General features: G+C 34.7%; 5 protein-coding genes across 8 annotated transcripts; 2 read left to right on the plus strand and 3 right to left on the minus strand.

Annotated features, from left to right (window-relative positions):
• Positions 1-609: 609 nt before the first annotated feature.
• LOC115723987 (polygalacturonase) lies at positions 610-6,580 on the plus strand. Its single transcript, XM_061104337.1, has 3 exons — positions 610-1,172; positions 5,597-6,115; positions 6,212-6,580. The coding sequence occupies exons 1-3, from the start codon at positions 702-704 to the stop codon at positions 6,335-6,337; spliced, it is 1,116 nt and encodes a 371-aa protein (XP_060960320.1). The 5' UTR covers positions 610-701; the 3' UTR covers positions 6,338-6,580.
• A 94-nt stretch (positions 6,581-6,674) lies between these two features.
• On the minus strand, positions 6,675-8,714 carry LOC115723394 (membrin-11). The gene is made up of 4 exons (XM_030652867.2): positions 8,345-8,714; positions 8,110-8,230; positions 7,863-8,012; positions 6,675-7,127 (listed from the first exon to the last, which is right to left on the minus strand). The coding sequence occupies exons 1-4, from the start codon at positions 8,611-8,613 to the stop codon at positions 6,966-6,968; spliced, it is 702 nt and encodes a 233-aa protein (XP_030508727.2). The 5' UTR covers positions 8,614-8,714; the 3' UTR covers positions 6,675-6,965.
• Positions 8,715-9,017: 303 nt separating this feature from the next.
• On the minus strand, positions 9,018-12,161 carry LOC115722092 (pentatricopeptide repeat-containing protein At1g64583, mitochondrial). 4 transcript variants are annotated; one of them, XM_061104339.1, is made up of 3 exons: positions 11,963-12,161; positions 10,866-10,971; positions 9,018-10,737 (listed from the first exon to the last, which is right to left on the minus strand). In XM_061104339.1, the coding sequence occupies exon 3, from the start codon at positions 10,632-10,634 to the stop codon at positions 9,288-9,290; it is 1,347 nt and encodes a 448-aa protein (XP_060960322.1). In that variant the 5' UTR covers positions 10,635-10,737; positions 10,866-10,971; positions 11,963-12,161; the 3' UTR covers positions 9,018-9,287. The 4 variants fall into 4 exon arrangements, with proteins under 4 accessions (XP_060960322.1, XP_060960323.1, XP_060960321.1 ...); XM_061104340.1 differs by having other exon boundaries at positions 9,018-10,522; positions 11,963-12,159; XM_061104338.1 differs by having other exon boundaries at positions 9,018-10,971.
• A 4,193-nt stretch (positions 12,162-16,354) lies between these two features.
• On the plus strand, positions 16,355-17,866 carry LOC133031539 (uncharacterized). Its single transcript, XM_061105063.1, has 2 exons — positions 16,355-16,954; positions 17,183-17,866. Exons 1-2 carry the CDS (start codon positions 16,355-16,357, stop codon positions 17,864-17,866), a joined length of 1,284 nt encoding a protein of 427 aa, XP_060961046.1.
• Positions 17,867-18,500: 634 nt separating this feature from the next.
• On the minus strand, positions 18,501-23,571 carry LOC115722268 (protein RRP6-like 2). Its single transcript, XM_030651430.2, has 14 exons — positions 22,727-23,571; positions 22,459-22,620; positions 21,918-22,076; positions 21,758-21,841; positions 21,384-21,463; positions 21,189-21,239; positions 20,962-21,070; positions 20,732-20,814; positions 20,594-20,639; positions 20,383-20,470; positions 20,104-20,273; positions 19,729-19,941; positions 19,529-19,630; positions 18,501-19,412 (listed from the first exon to the last, which is right to left on the minus strand). The coding sequence occupies exons 1-14, from the start codon at positions 23,408-23,410 to the stop codon at positions 18,792-18,794; spliced, it is 2,652 nt and encodes an 883-aa protein (XP_030507290.2). The 5' UTR covers positions 23,411-23,571; the 3' UTR covers positions 18,501-18,791.
• Positions 23,572-23,771: the final 200 nt, after the last annotated feature.

Consider the following 23,771-nt stretch of genomic DNA (forward strand, 5'->3'; position numbering starts at 1 on the left):
AATTTTGTTAATAAAGCAATCGGCTGGGTATGAACTGAGAACAGTATATGTACTATATTCCTCAGCTGTACATATATATATTTATACATAAATTACTATAAAAAGTTATCTTAACAATTTATTAGTCACAGTATAATTTTTTTTACGAGTCATGTGATTTTTAATCACAACAAAAAATTACTTATGAATAAAATATAATATACAAGTTGTCACTGATTAAATTTTACACCAATTATAAATTATGACTAAAAACACGTTTAGCACAATAAATTATAACTTTTGTGAGTAATACTTTTAATCATGAACTTTTTAATTACAATATAGTCACAAAATCATTAATATTAAATAGTTAAGAAAAAAAAGATTTATATGAGGCGCAGCCAAATATATACCTCATTAGCAAGTTATAGCAATTGAAAATTTGGCAAAAATTAACTTATTGAAAATTTTATTTATTGTTAATTATGATCACAAATTAAATAATGGGGGCAGCTTTCTTCACATGGAAGATGGTACATGCATTTATAGCCATTATTAATTAATGCCACTAATAATACTCTAATACTATATGTATACCCTTCAACCCTAATCAAACTACATATTCCATCACTATATATAAATACACACACATGAGATCATTCTAAATCACACAACATTATACATCTAACTTCTAAACCATATATATACCATCATTGAATATTATGGCTTATTCCAATAACATTTTCATGATAAAGATGAGTTTATTCATTTTATACCCACTAATCATGTTAATATTGTCAGCACCACCAACATTATCAACTTCATCTTTCAATGTTTTGATGGGTTTTGGGGCAAAACCCAATGGCCTAACTGACTCCACCAATGCATTCCTACGTGCATGGGAAGCTGCATGTACCTCTACTCATGCTGCCCTAATATATGTCCCCAAGGGTAGGTATTTACTTCGCCCACTGGCCTTTAAGGGTCCTTGCAAAAGCCCCCATATCACCTTCCGAATTGATGGCACCCTTGTTGCCCCACACGACTATCGGGTTTTGGGTGGAGCTGAGAATTGGCTTAACTTCCAAAGGGTTAGTGGGGTTTCTATTGTTGGCGGTGCACTTGATGCCAAAGGTCTTGCCTTGTGGGCTTGTAAGGCCAATCCAACCAAGTCATGCCCTCCTGGAGCCACGGTACGTAATATAACTTACACGTACCATTACTCAAAGAGCATTGTTATAGGACACCAAAGTGTTTAGCGCTTCTATGACATAGTGTCTGTTATATTATTTTATAATATAATAAGTGTAGATTAAAATGTAGTAATATATATTATTATGTGAATAATATGTATTAGGTGTTTGGTAAATAAATTGTGTAACATATAATTTATTTAACCTAAAAATTGTAACCTACACTTTATAACATGGAGAAGAGTTACAAAGTTAATTGCTTTTGTAACTTCTTTTGGTTGATCATAATATTGTGTAATAAAAGAGATGTTACACAATTTGATGATAGGATTCAAATGGTTTGAAATATAGTTGTTACAAACTATATTAATGCTCATTTTATGAGAGAAATGAGATGGTGTGTTTGAATCCTAAGAGTGATCACCTAAACACTATATAAAGGAGTCTAATGTACTCATTAAGAGATGAAGTTTTCTATCAAGAAAGCACTTTGCTAGAAAACCCTAAAAGGCTTGATAATTCCCAAAGCTATTTCCTAAAGAGTTCCCTTAGTGCTTAGAGATAGGGGGAAATAAGCTTTTGGACAAAGGTGTAATACCTTGTTCAAGTCATGGTGATCCCTACTAATCTACACTCAAGGTTGTGAGTGAGTGTATATATATTATTCTGTTGTTATATATATACATATTTTATATTACATGTGTTCTTATCTTCTTCTATATTTCTTATATATAATATATATAGTGTATATATGTTGTATATTATGTTGTTGTAACATTTATTTAATCTCTTTGTTGATCCTTGTATTATATTGCAATAGTGTTGTAATGTCTTGATTTTCTTCCATTGTAATAATATCTCTAACAATCAAAAGCTTATCCCTTTTCAATGGAAGAGGTGATAAATCAAGTGTGAGAACACAAGGATAAGAGATTATATGTGAAAACCATTCATGGGTGAGCATGGTGGTGTATATTATGTGATTTACTATATTTTTTATATGATAGTAATATATATGATATATATATGAGTTATATATATGTGATCATGTGTTTATATCATATTATATATATGATATTTGAAATTTATATCATGTTATTGTATGTATATATGTGAGATATATAATATATAACATGTATATATATGAGTAATATATATTATATATATGTAGAGCATGAGATATAATATATATTAGTGAGATTAAATATGTAGAAATAATTATTTTTATATATTTATATGAGACATGCATACATAATATATGTTATATATGTGTATATAATATATATCATGTATATTAATGTGTATATATGTGTTATATATGTGTGAGGTATGTAACATATATAGTTGTGTAATTAATGTATATATTATGTGTATATGATATATATGTATATTATAATATATATATGTTATATATATATATGAGATATGTAACATATATATTGTGAATTTAATATTGATCTCATGTGTATGTTACATATAAAATGTTGATTAGTAACATACATATTATATTAATATATGAGTTACATAGCATGATAATAATATTGATAATAATAAAATAATGTTTATTATTATTGTGAGAATTATAATCATCTATTTTGTGAATAAAGAATATTTTAAATTCTTTTCAATTTGGTAGTGAACATCTCACTTTATGAGATAATAAAATATGGCTTTTGAGAAGTTACATCTTTTATTGGGTTATAAGAGATAATCATCTCATATTTGAGATAAGAGAAAGTGGACTATGAGAGTTACATTTTTATTGGACTTGCATTGTCATAAGCAAGAACAAATGGATTAAAAGTGAATCCAAACTTGTGAAATGAGCCATAAATTGGAAGAGCAATTTTGGACTCAAAAGTAAATGAATCAATGTGGATTCAAAAATAGTAAAAAGATAACAAAATTGGAGAGGCAATTTTGAATCTTAAATGATCAAAGTTGTGAACAAAATTGATGAGAATTTTGTTAACTTTGGTATAATTTTGGGCTAATCTCAATAAGGAGATAACCTTAAAATTATGAGTAAAAATAATCACATTATTTTATGAGTAGTAATGTGAGTTTGATATTTTAATTTTGTTGAGAAAACTAAAAATGTCAAATGATATTTTTTAAAGTGACCTTAAAAAGTCATTTCAAGAGGAAATACACAAAAGTGATATTTTATATACACTATGCTAGAAATGTGGGGGTGAGCCACAATGTGTTGAGACATTGTTGATTAATTTATTTGATTTTGAATTCAAATTCTAAATCAAATTTAGCTATGTGTATATGTAAAATTTTGACATATTTTGGTGTCAAAATTTAGTGAAAATAATTTCAAGAAGGAAATTAAATTTAAGAAAAATTATAAAGACAAAGTGGTCTTCTATATTTTAAAATCAAGATATTGTCTTGATAATGAAATGTGAAAGTGTGGGGTGTATACTCCAATATGAGAAAGTTTAGACATACTTGGTGTCTTAAAATAAAATGTAATTTAGACATATTTGGTGTCTAAATTAGTGTATTTTTGATATACTTGGTATCAAGATTGTTGAGAATTTGAGTTGTGTGAAAATTAATCTTTTATGATTGAATTTTCAAAGCTTAAGTACTTAAGGAGAAAAGTGGTCACAAAGTGAACACTATATTTTGGCATGCATGATTCACATGGAATCAATATTGAGAGGTTATAACAAATCGCTTAATCTCCGTACAAGATTAAAGCATGAATTTTCGAGGGATGAGACCTAAACTCCCTTAGTGTTTTGCTCATTGATGGTAACCTATCTTAACACTAGTAAACATCTAGTCTTAAGTTCAATAGGTACTAACAAGTCAATAGAGTGAATATGATACTCAATTGTCCCATCTATGGATGAGTACATGTTGTAAAATTGAGGGTTAAAACCAAAAGGTTTTTTAATGGAGCTTAAGCTTAAGAAAACTCACTTAAGCTTAAGAAGTGTCTAACGAGTGGTGAGACACTAAAACTCCACCTATATGGACTAGAGGTGGTGCCGCCTCTTATGAGAATTGGGAGTATTCTCTAGAGAGTCTATGAATTGGAATTTTGTACATGGCCATTAACGGTGCAAGAGCGAGACACGCGGTCTCAAGTGAGCATTAGCGAGGGTGTGTGTGTTATCACCGGTTTGTACTAAAGAAATAGTGGTTCAATGCTACGGCAACCAAAATTTCATCAAACTTTGTGGTAACTACACTAAGGTAAAATTCAAGTCGAAAGACATTTTACCTAATGCACCTAAGCAAGACTTCTTTGAAAGTGTGTATTTATTCAATCAAAGTGGGGGAATGTTATATTTTGATATAATATTTTGATTGATTAAATAAATATTACAAGTGTGTTACAAGTGTGTTACACATTTTAATCTAGTGGGGGATTGTTATATTATTTTATAATATAATAAGTGTAGATTAAAATGTAGTAATATATATTATTATGTGAATAATATGTATTAGGTGTTTGGTAAATAAATTGTGTAACATATAATTTATTTAACCTAAAAATTGTAACCTACACTTTATAACATGGAGAAGAGTTACAAAGTTAATTGCTTTTGTAACTTCTTTTGGTTGATCATAATATTGTGTAATAAAAGAGATGTTACACAATTTGATGATAGGATTCAAATGGTTTGAAATATAGTTGTTACAAACTATATTAATGCTCATTTTATGAGAGAAATGAGATGGTGTGTTTGAATCCTAAGAGTGATCACCTAAACACTATATAAAGGAGTCTAATGTGCTCATTAAGAGATGAAGTTTTCTATCAAGAAAGCACTTTGCTAGAAAACCCTAAAAGGCTTGATAATTCCCAAAGCTATTTCCTAGAGAGTTCCCTTAGTGCTTAGAGATAGGGGGAAATAAGCTTTTGGACAAAGGTGTAATACCTTGTTCAAGTCATGGTGATCCCTACTAATCTACACTCAAGGTTGTGAGTGAGTGTATATATATTATTCTGTTGTTATATATATACATATTTTATATTACATGTGTTCTTATCTTCTTCTATATTTCTTATATATAATATATATATAGTGTATATATGTTGTATATTATGTTGTTGTAACATTTATTTAATCTCTTTGTTGATCCTTGTATTATATTGCAATAGTGTTGTAATGTCTTGATTTTCTTCCATTGTAATAATATCTCTAACAGTGTCTTATAATTGGTTAGTGGTTTTTTATAATTTTTATTAAATTAAAATAAGTGAGACCTGATATTAAATTGCATTAATATTAATATTACATTTCATAAGGGTACTAGGCACCAATAATAGTGTCCTTTAGCATTTCTCTTACTCAAATTATATTATATGTAGTTGTTTGTTTGTTAGAAATTAAGTTTAGGCTTAACTTGTTTAATCATTCCTATCAAATAATAATTGTTTTATTATTTGCATGTAGAGTTTGAGCATTACGTACTCCAAAGACATAAAAATTACTGGACTATTGTCGTTAAACAGTCAAATGTTCCACATTGTGATAAACCATTGTGAGAATGTGGAGATGAGAGGAGTGAGAATCATTGCCCACCGTGACAGTCCCAACACTGATGGCATCCACGTTCAACTCTCTAAAAATGTTGCCATCTTGAACTCTGCGGTAGGAACTGGGGATGATTGTGTTTCCATCGGCCCTGGCACTCAGAATCTCTGGATCGAACGCATGGCTTGTGGTCCTGGCCATGGCATTAGCATCGGGAGTCTGGCTAAGGACATAAATGAGGAAGGAGTCCAACATATAACCGTGAAGCAAGTTGTTTTCACAGGCACTCAAAATGGGATTAGGATCAAATCATGGGCCAAGCCTAGTAAGGGCTTCGTCAAAAGTGTTCACTTCTCGAATATCGTTATGAGAAACGTCCAAAATCCAATCATAATTGATCAAAACTACTGCCCAAGTCACGTCAATTGCCCAGATCATGTAATTACTCTAAGAACTAATTAATCACTTTTCCTAATATTGATTATTTGCTTACATATAAAATATTGATCATGTTTTTTTATGTATATTTTACAGGCATCGGGCATAAAAATTAAGGATATAACATATGAAAACATCAAAGGAACATCTGCAACAACAATTGCAACAAAATTCGATTGTAGCCTGAAAATCCATGTAGTGGGATTAGATTGGAAGATGTGAATTTAACTTTCCAAAACAAACCAGCTCAATCCCTTTGTGCCAATGCCAAGGGAATATCTTTTGGCACAGTTCAACCTAATAGTTGCTTATCAAATTGATGAGATATAATTATTTTCCTTTTAATTTTATAATTAACCATTTCATTATTTGTTGTATATTAATTCACATTATTATCATTTATTTGTTCTATTCTTTTACTGATGTAATACCAATTCTTATGAATATATATATTATATTTGTTACATCCGGATATAGTCATCTAAAGTCACTCAATTAAAAATTTCAAACTATATTGTTGCCTAATCTAATTATTTGCTAAAATGGAAGAGAAGATTAGTAATTTGAACATGAGGTATCTCTATATCCATTATCCAAAATCAGTCATTACAAATTGATCAGTATATATCATTTAAGATTCTAATAGACAAACAAGGGTCAACAATGTCTAAATTTTTGCATCAATTTTGGGGACCATAATGATTCTACATTTATAGAAAAATTCACCTATATATGATATGTAGCTATTAATAACAAAGAAAGGATGTACAAGTATAAGACCAACCTCACCAAAATTCACATTCCTTTCTCTCTCTCTCTCAGCTCAGCTCAGTTGCTATAATATATCATATCACCTTGTCCACCTCCAAAAGAAGAACACAATGATCACAGTGAATAACATGCCAGCGTACTTGATCGATCTGTCGACCCGATGCCTCCTCTCAATCAGCTTCAACACGGTGTTGGACAGCCCCACTGTGTTAAGAACATCAAGTGCTTTCCTTTGTGCCCTCTGATCCAACAAAAAAAAAATCAATACTTGGATATAAACACAGAACCAAAAAGCAGAGAACATAACACCCCAACAACTATTATCGTTCCATTTCTTGTTCTACATATGAAATCAAACATACTTATAGACAACCCCTTTTGGGTTTTGAAAATACATGAGAATTCTTTATACATCAATAAAAACATTTATACAGAACAGAACTGTAAAGCCTATTATGAAGAACTGGACATTAATTTTCTAAGATACAGCCAATTCAACATAACTAACACTCACTCAGAGAAGGTATCAAGGACCAAGGCACACACATTAGTGACAAAATCTTCCATCAAAACCAACAGTCATCTAAAAGTAACTAAGAGAAAAAGAATCCAATTAGTAATTTCCTCATGCATATTCCTTACACCGTGAGGAAATAAATCCAATTAAACAGCCGTGCCAGGAGGTATGATAGGTACCTAATCTTAGACTTATTCTCAATCTTCATTGTTTGTATTCCTAATCTTAGTCATATTCTAATCTTCATTGTTTGTATTCCTAATCTTATGGATTGTTTATCACAAAAAACTCTTGATTTCAAGCTTATTTCAAAAGAAACTCTTGCATTGTATTCTAAAAGATACTTATGCAGAGACCTAGAATAATTTAACAAGAACTATGTTAACAACTAAAGCTAATTCAGACGAAATAAAGTCCATATAATACTCTTCTTGAATGGTTAACATAATTGAAATATACCTTCAAGCGTTCTCTTTGCTCTGAATATTTGAAAAGTATGGCCTCTCCAGTGGCACTAGCTTCTTCAAGCATCCGAGACGAATTTCGAACTGACTGCATTGCTTGTGCTTCCTCATCAAAAATTCTCAAAACATGAGAAGACTCACCATTCTATACAATTAAACCACCAAGAAAACAGAACACATTTTAGACACAAAATAAAGATTAACACTAAAGAAAATTGTAACAAATATTTATTTTTACATACAGCTCTTCCAATCAACTCTGCCCTCTCTCTAGCTTCATTTATTCTCTTCTGAGTTCTTAGAAAATACTTGTCCAAACTTTGCTTCAAAGACTCAGCCTCCTCTGCTACTTGTTCAACCTTTCTGCACCATTATTTATCAAGATTTGTGTTTAAGACTGATAATGTAATCAATTAACCAAACAATCCGAATCAGTTGAACCCTAAGATCGAAATCGAATCCGAAATAGATTTATACCTTTTCCAGAGATCGCGCTGGGACTTAGCAGCAACGGAGCGCCATAGACGGTCCATATCGAGGCAGAGTGACTGGATCTGAGCGATGTCTTTCTTGACGGAGAAAGAGAGGTCAGGGGAATCGATGGCAGTGGAAGTGGAAGAAGAGTACTCAAGACGTTCGAGGCGTTCGAGGCCGTCTCTTGTCCTGATGAGAAGCTTCCTGGAGTTCTGGTACATCTCCGATAGCGTAACTCCGCCGCCACCGGCGCCACCAAATTCGACGGCCATTGTTGATCGGAGAATTCTGATTTTCGATTTCGAAGCTCTGCACCTTTGATCTGTCTCTGACTTAAAAACAATTTATTTATTTATTTACTTTATGAAATTTGGAAATGAAATTGAAAAGGCTGCCCACCTCATCCCTCCAATAGCATTTTGCCACGTCATGTCCTTCGCTTTTTTTTAGTTGTTAATTTCTTTTCATGTAAGAATATAATTTGTTTTCATAAAATTTAGATGTTGGGTTTACAATTTCTAAATACTTTTAATTTTAATAATATAAGTGAAAAAATAGTTTTTTTTTTTTTTGGCTAAGTTCTCCCAAAATATTTATTAAAATTTGAATTTAAATGCAAATAAAATAATAATTGAAAAAATTTAACTGCAAAAAATTAGTGAAAAAATTAAAATTATTTAGATGTCAAAAACACAAAAAATTTACATTTCATCATAGATTTTAGTGTATTAGATTTGCAAATAGATAATAGGATATTTTTAGTGTCAATTCAGACTTTTACAAACATGATATATGATACATTAATTAAAAAACTATATGCAGAAACACTATGCACAAATTCTCCCACTACTAGTTTTAGTAACACATCATATGCCTCCTCCTCCATAACACCTGCTCTAGCCAGTCCATTGATGAAGATACCAACCGAAACAGCATCAGGGCGATTTCATGCCCCGTTCGGGTTCCTTGTCCTCAAGTACCCATTCAAAAGCACAAGGAAAGCAAGCTTGTTAATTGGAAAACCCTTTTCAATCATGTCACATAAAAGCTTTTTGGCTTTGTTTAAGCAACCCTTCTTACACAAACCCAATAGCAAATAACCACATGTGGAAGACGATGGAGTTAAACCGAGTCTACTCATAATCGAATAAGCTTCATAGGCTTGTTCTTCCAACCCTGCTTTACTATAAGCTGCAATAATAGAGTTGAATGCAACAACACTGAGAGGAAATCCTTTCTCGAGCATATTTTTTACGGATTCCATGGCTTCATCCAACCGCCCTGCCCAACACAAACCTGCAATTGAAATATCGAACAAAGAGCTAAATGGAAACACTTCCTGTACTACCAAATCCCTTAACAACATGTCCCTAATGTTCTCCTTTCGATACTTGTAGTGACCTGCAATCAGGATATTAAATGTCATGCCATCAGGATTAACACCTTTGTTCTTCATTTCCTCGTAAAGTTTGTCTCCCTCATCGATATCCCCCGACTTAACATAACCATCGATCATGATATTGTACGTTACTGTGTTTGGAAAAACACCCACTTCAAGAATTCCATCAAAGAAACTCCTGGCTTTCACCATGTCTCCCTCTTTACATAAGCCATTTATAACTGTATTAAAAGTAACAATACTTGGCTCACATCCATTTGAAATCATAAAATGAATCCATTCAAGTGAATTTGAAATCTTCCCCATCATACAATTAGCATTGATTACAATGTTGTATCCATAAACATCAGGCTCACAACCAAATTTCCTTATCACATGTAACAAGCTCTCACCAGTTGAGAGAAACCCTGTTCGACAAAACCCGAGAATCATCACATTAAACGTATGAGTCGAAATGGGAGGCCCTTTACTAACCATATCTCTGAAAAGCTTCCACACACTACTATACTCACCATTTCTAATCAATAACTTGAACAGTATTCTACAAGCTGATGAACTTGGACTCACTCCAACTTCCCTCATCTTATTCACAATCAGCAAAGCCTCATATCCCATTTCAGCATTCAAGAAGCCTCGCATAAGGGTATTCAAAACCGAAAAATGTGATTCGTATCTATAGTGATTTTCCCACATGAACTCAACCAAATATCTACTCCTAACAGCTCCAATTCTCTTAATTACATGAGAAACCATGTCCTGGGCCAAAAATTGGAGATCCTCTGCTGCGAAAAAAAGTGCAGCGAGGCCACAAGACCTCAAAACTCTATCAGAATGGTCTCTAAAAGAAAATTTAAAGAAAGCAAAAGCGGTGTCTCGAGTTTCCAACATCTTCATTATATGTACAAGAGAGCATGGGCAAAACTCTCTTGAGAAGCACTCAAGTGTGTGAATTTTCCGAGTTTTGATTATTTTTGATAACCCAACAGCGATTTTGCGCCTTTCATATGGGTTTATACCATTTAAAGAATCATCCAATATGGGAAAATCAAAAGGCAAAAACTGGTTCAGAAAATCAATGTTCTTGGAATGCCTTATAAGGAGTGAGTTGAGGGTTTGGGGTTGTACCTCGACTGTGCTGAGAATACGATGAACGTTAGCGGGCATTGGCTTGTTCACCAGAGACACCTAAAAATCTACAAATCAATGAGCTAACTGTGGAACCTTCACAAACCTACAAATCCCATTTCATAAACTTTGAGAAAAACAAAAACAGTAAACTGCCCCAATAATATAGCAATGGCAGTGTATATTGTATGCTAATTCAAACATATATATTCAAAGATCTTTTGGTGGAGAAACCAATTGCAGTTTTGTAAAATACTGAATGAGAACAATAGTGAACAAGTAAACAAAAAACAGAATACAGAAAAGAAGAATAATCAAACAAAACTAGTAGCAAACTAAAGAAATTAAGTCCAAACTAAAGAAATTACAATTGAGAGCTATGAAAGCTCTACAGTCGTAAGACATAAACACTAATTTGATGCTTCATGATTTTATTTCTTGACAAAGCATATGATCCATCCTAAGTTGAACTGTTGAAGAAATCAACCCAAATCTACTTACATCACAAAAATCCATTTCATAGCATTCCATAAGACTAAATCGAAGGGAACTACCAAATGCACAGTGATGGGGTAACAAAACTAGCAGAAATCATCATTATGAAACACAAACATGCCTCGTTTAGCATGACATTCTCAGTATAGCCCCTAATCATGCTATCCCACTTAACAGAGTTCCTCTCAGACATTTCATCAAACAGGTAACTGAGATATTTTTAAGGGTATTGTACAAAAATAAATCAGAGATCAGCAGAACCATTTTAATTTAACACAATCAATTAAATCAGAGATCAGCAGAACCATTTTAACTTAACACAATCAATTAAAATCATAAGCTCAGAATCTCAAAATTTATGCATGCATTAAATTTAACTGTTGAAGGAATCAATCCAAATCTACTTGCTATCCCACTAAACATAGTTACCTCTCAGGCATTACATCAAACAAGTAACGAGCCCAAATTAAATTACTAATCCTAATAGAGGTATTAATAAGAGTATTAAATCACAAGTAAAGCTATTGTAAAGAATTCGATAATGAAGGGTCTTAGCTTCATCTAAGGCACATGAATTCCAGAATTGAGTAGCAAGAAGTTACCTTGTTTTTTTTTTTAAGAAAAAGGAGGAATTTCAAGGCTCATCATCATCATCATCATCATCATCAGTATTTATAATCCAAAATACCTTTCTTCATTATACAAATTCAGGTGTTCTTGTTGGTGTCATTGAGATTCAGGTTGTGTGTTCAAAGTTTGAACTTTTTAGTCAAATTTTAATAAACTGTTTTTGTTTTCAAAATTTTAATTCTTATTTTAAAAAATAAAAAATAAAATGAAATTGTGTATAATGGAGTGTAATTACACTATAATTACTAAAAATATTAACTAAAAAACTTATTATCTTATGTAATTAATTATTTGACTATTTCTCATAAGAACAAGTCAGCCATTTTTTTTTATGATTAAACTAAACTAATAGTTGAAAATTAATTAAATAACCTCATTATCAAAATAGTCTTGTCATATTGACATGGTCCGATGATGTTTGCCTTTGTCTGAGCCGTTATTCTTGGTTGGGGAGTCGTTTTTTCGTTGTCTTATTCTTGTTTGTTTTGCAAGTGTTCGGATTGACTATTCCTACATATGGATGAATTGGATGCACAGAATGATTTTATGGATGAGGGGGTTGAGCGATTGGTCCTGGATGATGATGACGGTGATTTGGAGGAGATAGATCTCAGATGGTGTTTAGTAGGGCGTTTTCTCACTAGAAGAGGCATAGATTTTCAAGCTATGCAACACAAAATGGCGTCACTTTGGCAACCCGGGAGAGGTATGTATGTCAAAAAACTGAACCCAAATCACTTTCTTTTTCAATTCTATCATGAGTTAGACATTGAGAGAGTTATGGAAGGCAGCCCGTGGACGTTTGATCAAGTTCCATTGATCTTTGAGAGGGTTAAGCCAGGGGAGAATCCTCGTCAAGTGGTTATGAATAAACTTGAAATGTGGATGCAACTCCACAACTTGTCTTCTGGTTTTATGTCTGAAAGCACACTCCGCCATGTTGCCAATTATGTAGGAACGTTTGTCAAATCGGATCCTAATAATTTTACCGGAGTTTGGCGAGATTATTTTAGAGTTCGTACCACGATTAACATTGAAAAACCTCTAAAGAAAAAGATGCAGCTAGAGAAAAAGAATGGTCAGACATGTGAGGTCCATTTTAAGTATGAAGACCTACCAACTTTTTGCTTTATATGTGGGATACTTGAACACTCGGAACGTTTTTGTGATCGCTTGTTTGATACCCCACCGGGGCTAATCCAAAAACCTTTCGATTTATCTCTGAAAGCGGCACCACGTAGGAGGCAACATACCATTGGGGCTCCATGGTTGCGATCAGGTGCGGCCACTAAACCGGCGGGATCATACGGTGGCTCAAGTTCTACCACGGCTGTGAATGATCCACGAAGACAGATGGAGCATTCTCAGGGATTGACCATTACACCTACGGATTTGGTGGAGAATATCTCCATAAATCAAGTAGTGACTAATCCTATAATTGCTCCAAGGTCAATGGCACCCATAATAACTCCATCAGATTTGATTGCTGGCAATCCTAAAAATAATATGGCTTTTAATGTTGAATATATGCCATACGAAAAGAGTCAAAAGGAGGCCTTGATGATATCTGAAGTCAAACGTAGAAGGACCCAAATTAATGGGTTTGAGGTTGGGCTTGAGTGTGGGCCTGAAGATGGGATTGAAGATGGGCTTCAAATGGATAATATTCAAAAGAGTTCAATGGAAAATGGTGATAATAGCAATAGTGTGAATGTTGATGATGTAGAAATGCTAAATGGTGGTATGGATCCAAAAAACTTCTTGGGGGCGGGTGGTTTCGCAAGTGGGCCTTGAAGCATTATGAATGTCTTGAGCTGGAATTGTCGGGGGCTTGGGAACCAACGGGCCGTTCAATTCCTTAAAGAGATAGTTACTCAAAAGAAATCCAAATTTTTATTTTTGTGTGAGACCAAGTGTGGTAAAAGTCGAATTGATTGGGTGGGCCGGCTATTGGGTTTTGATTGTATTTTTGTAGTTGACCCACAAGGGTTAAGTGGGGGGTTAGCAATGTTATGGAAAGATGGGAATGAGGGTAGTCTGTTGGGCTTTTCTCATAATCACATTGATATGAGAATAGTTATGGAGGATGGTGTTCTTTGGAGACTCACAAGGCTGTACGGTGAGCCTAATCGGAGCCGAAGGGAGAATACATGGAGATTGTTGAAGGAGTTAGCAAAAGACGATACCCTCCCTTGGTGTGTCATCGGAGATGTTAATAACATCCTCAGCCAAGAAGATCAACGGGGCGGTCATGCCTACCCGAGACGGTTGTTAGAAGGCTTCAACAATTGCATTGTCGATTGTGGTTTAGAGGACATGGAGATGCTTGGCTACCCGTTCACCTGGGAAAGAAGCAGAGGTACTGATCTTTGGGTGGAAATTCGGTTAGACAGAGTATTATACAACAGTAGGTGGGCAGCTATTTTTCCAGCTTCTAAGCTTGTTAACCTCGGTACATCTTCATCGGACCCTTTGTCCTATTTTTCTAGAACTTTGTGGCACGGCCTAGATTCTCAACTTTTCATCGATTCCGCTTCGAAAATGCTTGGCTAAGGGAACCTATGTGCTACCAGATTGTACAAAGTTGTTGGGAGGAAACTACAAGCGGTGGTATCATGAATAAACTGGAGTTGTGTGCTTCTATGTTGGACCAGTGGGGAAAGGAAATTACTGGGAATTTCAAAGGCCGAATAAAGCTTTGCAAGGATCAATTACGTTTACTCAAAGGCAACCGTGACTCGGCATCCTTACAACTTTATGATGAAGCTAAAAAAGAATTATTTGAGGTCCTTGAACAGAGAGAGGCTTTTTGGAAGCAGAGAGCTAAACATTTTTGGCTCAAAGGTGGAGATAAAAATAGTAAGTTTTTTCACTTATCTGCTACTAAGCGAAAACACCATAACCAGATTATCAAATTGAAAGATTCTCAGAATAATTGGGTGGATTGGGAGAATGGTTTATCTGGTTTAATAGACGATTATTTTTCAACCTTGTTCACTGCCTCTAATAGCAATTGTCATGAAGTGGTTGCTAGTGTTTCGAGAGTTGTCCACGAAATTTTGCTAATTTGGAATTTTCAAGGCTCGTTTCGAAGAAGAGGTGAAGGCAGAGCGGTCTTTCGGATGCACCCCGACAAAGCCCGGGTCCGAGGATGGTATGACCCCGGCCTTCTATCAAAAATGTTGGCATATTGTCAAAACCGATGTTATAGGTCTAGTGCAACAATTCTTCATTTCTGGGTCTTTCCTAAATGGTTGTGGTGATGCAAATGTGGTCCTAATCCCGAAGAAAAAATCTCCTCAAGTTATGCAAGACCTGCGGCCTATTGCTCTGTGCAATGTCTTATACAAAGTGGTTACTAAGGTCATGACAAACAGAATGAAGCCTTTCATGGATACAATAATTTCGGATTCTCAGAGTGCCTTTATTCCGGGTCGTTTGATCTCTGACAATGTGATGGTTTCCTTCGAGATTCTTCATTACTTGAGAAGGAAAAGGCAAGGTAAATTGGGTTTCATGGCGATTAAACTGGATATGAGTAAAGCCTACGATAGAATTGAATGGGCTTTCTTGGAATCAATGTTACGGAGGATGGGTTTTTTGGAGCATTGGATTCGCTTGATTATGGCTTGTGTCACTTCGGCAAAGTATAACATCATTCATGGCAGCCATGAAATAGGTCCTATTATTCCAACTAGAGGCATTAGACAAGGTGATCCCCTTTCGCCATACTTGTTTATAATTTGTGCTGAGGGTCTTTCGGCTTTGCTTCAGAAATATGAGCGTAATGGTTTGATACATGGTTGTAAAGTAGCTAATGGTGCGCCTCGAGTGTCTCACATGCTTTTTGCAGACGATAGCTACCTTTATTGTAAAGCTACAACCCAGGAAGCAATGCGTATACAAGAGTTGCTGAGAAAGTTTGAGCTGGCTTCAGGACAGAGGTTGAATTTTGCAAAATCATCAATCTTTTTTAGCAGTAATACTGAGTTGGCGGTCCGTAATCAGATTTGTTCGATGCTTGATATGTCTATTGCTGAAGATGGAAGCTTCTACTTGGGACTCCCGAGTACTATTAGTAGAAACAAAACCACGGTTCTTGGCTATCTTCGTGATAAAGTCAGAACTCGTTTGAAGACATGGGAAGTGCGGTTTCTGTCTAAAGGGGGAAAAGAAGTGCTCATCAAGTCGGTAGTTCAAGCTCTTCCAAGTTACGCAATGAATGTATTTCTACTACCTTTGGAAATTAGTAGAGATATTGAACAACTCATTACAAAATTCTGGTGGCGTTCTTCTAAAGATGACAACAAAGGGATTCATTGGATGGCTTGGGATAGACTTTGCAAATAAAGAAGGGTGGGGGAATGGGTTTTCGCAACTTTTGGGATTTCAATATTGCTCTTCTTGGTAAACAAGGTTGGAGATTGATTACCCGACCAAACTCTTTGTCTTCTCGAGTATTCAAAGCTCGGTATTATCCTCAAGGTACTTTTTTCAATGCTCAACTAGGATCCAATCCGAGTTTCATTTGGCGAAGTATCTTGGAAGCACAAGATTTAGTGCATAATGGTACGCGGTGGTTAGTGGGAAATGGCTGCAACATCCCGGTCCTTGGAGAGCCATGGCTCCCTGATGACACAAACCCCTTTATCACTACAAATCACCCCAGCCTTACCAACACTAGAGTTTGTAACCTGATGACCGTGGGAGAGGCAAAGTGGGAAACTGAGCTTTTGCTTGATATCTTTGAGGAACGGGATTGGAGTTTGATAACAAAAATCCCTCTCAATTTAGTCACAACTGAGGACCATTATTTTTGGTCAAAAGATGGCTCCGGCATCTATACTGTCAAGAGTGCTTATACTCTCTTGCAAGGCTTGAAGGGTCAATGGTATGGGGAAGAGGATGCAAGCTTCTGGCATCAACTGTGGAGCATGAAAATTCCTTCGAAAATTCAGAACCTGGTTTGGCGAGCTTGCACGAGCTGCCTCCCTACTTTGGTTCAATTAAGAACTAAACATGTGGCTGTCAGTACTCTTTGTCCGTTGTGCCAAGAACAAGATGAGTCTATCTTGCACATTTTGGTCACATGTCGGGTCACAAGGAAATGCTGGGACAGAGTGGGGATAGGCACGGTCACACCGACGGGGACCAACTTTTTCGGCGGGTGCACGAGTTTGTCTTCGGTGTAGCGACGCGGCCGCAAAGTTGCTACGGTTTGTTGGGCTATTTGGGGTGCTAGAAATGAGTTAGTTTGGAAAAGGAAAAGTTTCAACCCGAGTGATATTGTTGCATTTGCAAATCGTTATCTTGACCAATGGAGATGCGCTCAAAGTTCCGATATGGAATCGTCATGGCCTTTACTTCGGGCTAGAGACGTTGTTGAGCGATGGACCGCTCCTCATGGTAATAGCGTCAAGCTGAATGTAGATGCAGCGATGTTCAACAGTGGAGAGCAATATGGTATCGGGTTGGTTGTTCGGAATGGCTCAGGACTTCTCATTGAAGGTCGCACCAGATTGTTCTATGGCCAAGTTGAACCGGTGCTTGCTGAAGCAATTGGCATCCGTGAGGCCCTAAGCTGGATCAAGGACAGTCGGTGGCAAGATGTGTATGTCGAAACGGACTGCCTCAATGTAGTGCAAGCAATTCATTGTTCGACAGAGATGATCTCTTTGTTTGGGTTGGTTATTAAAGATTGTAAGAATTTGCTTGCTAATTTAAACAATGTATCTGTTTCCTTTATTAAGCGATCAGCTAATGTAGTGGCCCATTCCTTTGCAAGGGCGGCTATATTGTACCCTGATTGTTCTTTCAGTTTGGAGTCTGTTCCAACTGAGTTGCTACTAAGTTTGGTAGCGGAAGTCGTTATTTAAATAAAGATCAAACTTTCATTCAAAAAAAAAAAAATTATTTGACTAAATAATATATTAAAAATAATGTTTAATTAGTAATTATTATCTCATAAATTTTAACATGTACTAATTTTAAATAATATATTAAGATTATTAAATTTAAAGATTTTTTTTCAATTTTAGTAAGAATAATTCTAAAAATTTGATTTGATACATGTCAAAATTTAATGTGCATGATTTGATAGATATTAAAGTTTAGGAAGCATAATTTAATACATGAACAATCACATAATTAATAAAATTAAATGAAAGTAGATAAATATTTTTAAATTCAACAATTTTATTAAAGTTTAAAGACAAAAATCATAATTAACTAAAATATAATATAATTAATATGTAATATAATTAATAATTTATATAATTACTACCGTAATAATTACTGAGTAATCTCCTTAAGTATCTTGTTAGCAATTATGTCATTTTCTGATTTCTATAGTGTTTTAATATGTAAACTAATTTTCTTACTAGTGAATATTTTTTTTCATATTACTTAAAATAACTAATTCTTTAAACTTCTATATAACTTTTTTTATTTTTATTATTTTTACCCAAAGTCTAAATTTTTGTAGTTACATAAGCTGAAGGGAAGAAACAGTACCACAAACAGACAATATCATCATCATCATCATCAAAGAAAATAAAAAAACATTTTCAACATTGACTTTCTTCATTTTTTAACATCAAATAATTCTTTTGAAAAACAAAAATGGCAGCCATCTAAAATGTAACACTAACAGTGTGAACTATGCTGATAATGCTTTAGCTCTTTTGCCTTGCAAGAAAATAATAAATAACACAACACTGTTCACACTAATCACAAATGGAGTCAAAACCATTGTAACCCTTTTCCGACTTGAGATATTGTCATCGATCGCCACCAAAAAAATCAGCGAAAGGTTGAACTACGGTTCCCTGTTGCTGGAAAAGCTTTACGACGTCTACCTTGAGAGAAATCACCTAACTCTTCATCGTTGTTCGATGCTCGACTTTTATCAGACTTTTTCTTACCCTTAGAATTTCCCGCGCCACTTTTCCTCTGTTCTTTTGTATTATTCTCTCCAAATAGGACCTGCTTCCTTGCTGCTTCATAGTCGAATGGCTCCAATTTCAAGCCACCACCGGATTCCTGAGTTCTTTCTACTTGTTTGGTTTTCCTATCCTGGAAACATTGTTTGAAGCTTGATGACAGATCGGAGAGACTCATTGGTTCTTCCTCTTTATCTATCTTCGAGCTGGACACCGCTGGATTGTTATCAGTGTCTTTCAAGGTTGTTCCTGAATCACTTTTTGATTCCTCGGCATCAGAATTAACAGTTTGCAACATTATGATATCGTCCAATTTAGAGCTGACTGGTAATGTGTTTGCAGGATGATCGGAAACTGGAACTTCAAGGGTTGCAACAGGTGCTTCCACAACTGGCTTCGGTTGTTCAAAGGTGCTGGAAAAAGAATGGAATGGTAAGTGTACTGAAGCTCTAATTTGCTCCAATGTGGCCTCTTCCTTGTCCTGTAAGCACGAGAAACATTATGAGAACCAAAACAAAATAAAAACAGCCAAACAAATGCCTCGGCTTGGACCATTCAGAGATGAAGGGAATATCCAAGAGTTAAATTAATTCTAACCTTTTTACTTAGATCAGTCTTTTTCTTGGGGATTTTACTTCCCAGGAGTGCACCAAAAGCCCGGTTAGGTTTCTTTTGCGCTTGTACTGTTACAGCAGAGGCCTGGAAACAAGAACAGAGTAACATAACTTAACTTTCAAAAACATCAAGAATTAACCAAAAACCGAAAACCATCCAATAAAGCATCATCAAGAATTTACCTTTGGTAAAACTGGTAAAGAAGTACTGGTATTTCTGTCTTCTCTCTGCCCTGAAACGGTAAGACCCTCCTTCAGAACCCCAGAGTTTCCATTGCACAATAGAGTGCTAGGACTATTATCCATTAGAGTGCCATCAGAGATGCTTTCCACAGTGGCTATTGCAATTTCAGATGCTTCAGGGTCGTCGTCGACTACTACATTTTCTTCAGATGCCTGCACAATTTGACAAATGATAAAAAAAAACCAAATAATTCTTAGAAAAAAAAAAACAAAACAAATAATATTTTAACTGGTCCATTCTCGGAAATACATCAAAACATTCAACAACAAGGCATTGTTAGCTCATCTGAAGTGGAAATCGTTACTACTGCTTACCAAAGCAGCACGCCCCTCTTTCAGTTGTTCAGCAACAGCTTCAAATTCAGAAGCCTTTAGCTTGTTAGACCTAACGACGTTAACAACAGCACCAAGCTTCTGCTCAATGAATGAGTGCTTTGACTTGACCAACTGTCGTAGCTTACTGGTAGTTTCAGGCATCTTCTTAGCTATATAGCAACAAAAAACAAAGATGCAAACATGTTTTAGACCACTATAACCGAAATATAAGAAACTAATACAGAAATATATAGCCAGTACTTTCATCTTCTCATTTACCAATTTCTATAAGAGTTTTATTTGGCAATATATAGCCAGTACTTTCATCTTCAGTACGCGCCATAAGATCTCGCCACCCACAAAGTCCCTGCAAATCATGTTTCGAGGACATAAAAGAAAAATTAAAAAACCTCAGCGAACAATTTTAGAAGACACAATTCATCCCATTCATCAGCGAACCATTCTTAGCAAGAAGTCACATATAACATACCGAAACAACTGCTAGCTGCTGAGCATTTAAACCAGCCTCTTGCAACCTGTATTTTAAGCCAATAATAGTTTAATTAGACAGATATTATCATATACAAAAATAGTTGAAAAGCAAAAAAACATAAAATAGAAACTATACCCATATATATATAGATACGAATTTTCGTTCTGGATCTCTTTCTCATAGAGCTGGATACATAATTCGTAACTGCGCTTGTAAACCTGTTGACCATAATAATTTTCAGTGTTGATTAATAATGCCACAATAGGACATTATGTACAGCTTAACAGCTTGTATTAAACAAATAAGAGGGGAGACTTTAAATTGCACAAATAGCAAGAAGGGCACACCAAATACATAAATCATACCTCTTGTAAAGAAATTTCAGAGCTTTCAGATTCCTTTGACAATGAGAGCAATTTCATTCTCATTAAGTCATATATATGCAATAGATAGTGCGTATCTTCTCTAGCATATCTGTCATTCCATAAAAGCATATTAGACAACCATGGAGGTTGAAAAACTTGTACACAGTTTATGTAAAATAAACATTAATAATAACTACTTAAAGCATATAAAGAATTTGCAGTTCTACCTAAGCATCTCCTTAGGAAGTGGCCGCAATCTCCAATCTGCATTTTGATATCTGCAAAGAGTTGAGAGATCAACCTTACAGATTTTGAGGACAAGAAATAACACAAGAAAGGATGATGCAGCAAAAGTGGCAATATAAATATATATTAAACGAAAATTGTAAAGACATTAATATCAGTTAGGGAAAAAAACTGACTCTTTATTAGCAGTTACTCCACAAAAGTGGTGTAGAAGATATTCCAGACTATTTCTCTCCAATTTCAGTATCCTTGAGGCCTGAGGCAAAGGAAAAGAGAAAAACAATTTCAGTAACAGCAAAGCTCAGAACTGCTAATTAAAAGGAAAATCGTTATAACCTTGTTCTATAATTACTGCACACGTATGGTAATATGCTATCATCAGAATATTAACTGACCAAATTTGAGGCATTATAAGAAAACAAAAATGTTAGGCTAAGATACCAGTGACAATAGGAAACTACTTCTCCATGTATAGAAAAATTATACAGATTAATCAATTGAAAAAACAACTGAAATTAACTCCAAACCAGTAAATGTTATGGTATAATACCTGGCCAGTGTCAAACATATTGCAGATGTAAATGCCGAAATCTCTTTGAAGCCAAAAAATATCACGATCTGCTCCATGCATCACCTAATTCAGCATACATATAATCATAAATTCTGGTGTTCTTTAATGAGTCGAGAAAAGTAGGTGTCAGGAAATCAACCTTTCTTTTTGTTGGGTCCTTGAAAGCTTCTCTAAGATATGGGCCAATACGCGTTCGGAGCTTCAGAGCATCTATTACAAAATCTTCGGTTCTCGTTGATATTTGTATCAAACAGGTCAATCCTTGGAATGAACGATATTGATTATGTTCCAAATCAACCTAGATAGGAAAAATCAAAGTTAAGAAGTGCCACATGAGCATAATTCTTTTTTTCTTTTCATTTGATGATGGAGAGAGGCTTTGGTTTGTCAAAAGTAGAAAATTGATGGTAAACATCTAAGATCACAACAAGAAAGCTAATGCCCACTTCAGCAAAATCATTGTTGTTGTGATCAAAGAAAATGTAAGAAACAATATCGAGTTTCGTGATACACCATGTGCTGAAATGCTTACACATTGGCAGAGGTTTCTCAATTAAAAATTTAAGTATGAGTTTCATAATATACATGTCAAATCCATTTCTTTCAAAGAATCCAATTCAAGAAACTAATCATCCACAAAGTAAAAGCAAAAACAAACAACAACTTTAGAAATAGCTTACCGCAAATTCATTTACACCACTCAGCTTAATAGCTAGGTTCTTCAAATCTATTACTTCATCTACAAACGTGAATGGTGTAGTCTCAACTGGACTTGGCTTTACCGGCTCAATATGCAGAACATCACTATCTTTATCAACAAAATCCATAAAAGAAAACTTCTTCTGCAATAACCCATTAAAGAAAAAAAAAAAAAAAAACACTACCAATCATAAACAAAAACAAAGAATCAAGCTTAAATGAACTTAAAGAAAACCAAAGATTACTCACCAGAGGATGAACATACTTTCCATCCTCACTCTTGTCCAACCAAACATGCTCAAACGCTTGGTTATTATTATTAACAAAGATATTAAACTCCTGTTGAGGTCTCGTAATCGAAGGTATATGAAACGGAATCTTCGGCTTCGAACCAACAGTGGTTTTCTTATCCTTAGTCGCAACCGTAATCGAAGAATTAGAATCTTGAAACCCACTCGGCAACTGATTTGCCCCCTTCTTTTTCTTCCCACATACCAACTGAAACCCATCATTATCATCAACAACCGAAGAACTCGCATTCATAACCTTCCCAGCAGCCTCCTCACTATTCCTATTCCTCTGAAATTCATCAATCGACATATCAACCCTCTCGAAAATCTCGTCGTTAGCATTATTTAACCAATCCATAGCCTCATCCATATCTACAGGAAAAGGCATATGTTTGTTCCACATACGTGACGAAGAAGAACCAACTGATTCGAGCAAAGACTGTGATTTATTATCGATTTCTTGAATTGGAGCTCGGAAATCATCGAAGTTGTTGTAAAAATAGAAGTCTTTGTTCGACGGAATTCCTCGCGATGAGCCTGAAAGTTTGGATAGAGACGATGCTAATGGACCGTTGGTTAGAGTATATAGGGATTGAGCCTTGTTGGGTGAGTATTGATCGACGTTCATGGCGTCTTCGGCCATGGTGATCGAAAAAGTTTTGATTTTTTTTTTCTGTTAATTTCAGTAAGGGTTTTAGGGTTAGGGTTTAAGAGTGTGATCAATTTGGGATTGGCTTTTTTCACACACTTGACACGTGTGAACATTTCTTTCGAAACTGAAAACGGTAAAAGCTGTTACCACTTACCACTTTTGTTTCATGACTTTTATTATTTTTGCTAAGTGGGACACTTACAATCTTTTATTTTGCCATAATAGCCCTGTATTTTACAAGAATTTATAAGAATCACGTCCATTTTATACGTAAAATGAAAATTAATTTCAAAATTACTTTTATAAATATTAACATTATAATAATATCTTGTCACGCACGATGTAAAAAAAT

This window comes from Cannabis sativa, chromosome 9 (assembly GCF_029168945.1).
Source record: "Cannabis sativa cultivar Pink pepper isolate KNU-18-1 chromosome 9, ASM2916894v1, whole genome shotgun sequence".
Taxonomy (NCBI): domain Eukaryota; kingdom Viridiplantae; phylum Streptophyta; class Magnoliopsida; order Rosales; family Cannabaceae; genus Cannabis; species Cannabis sativa.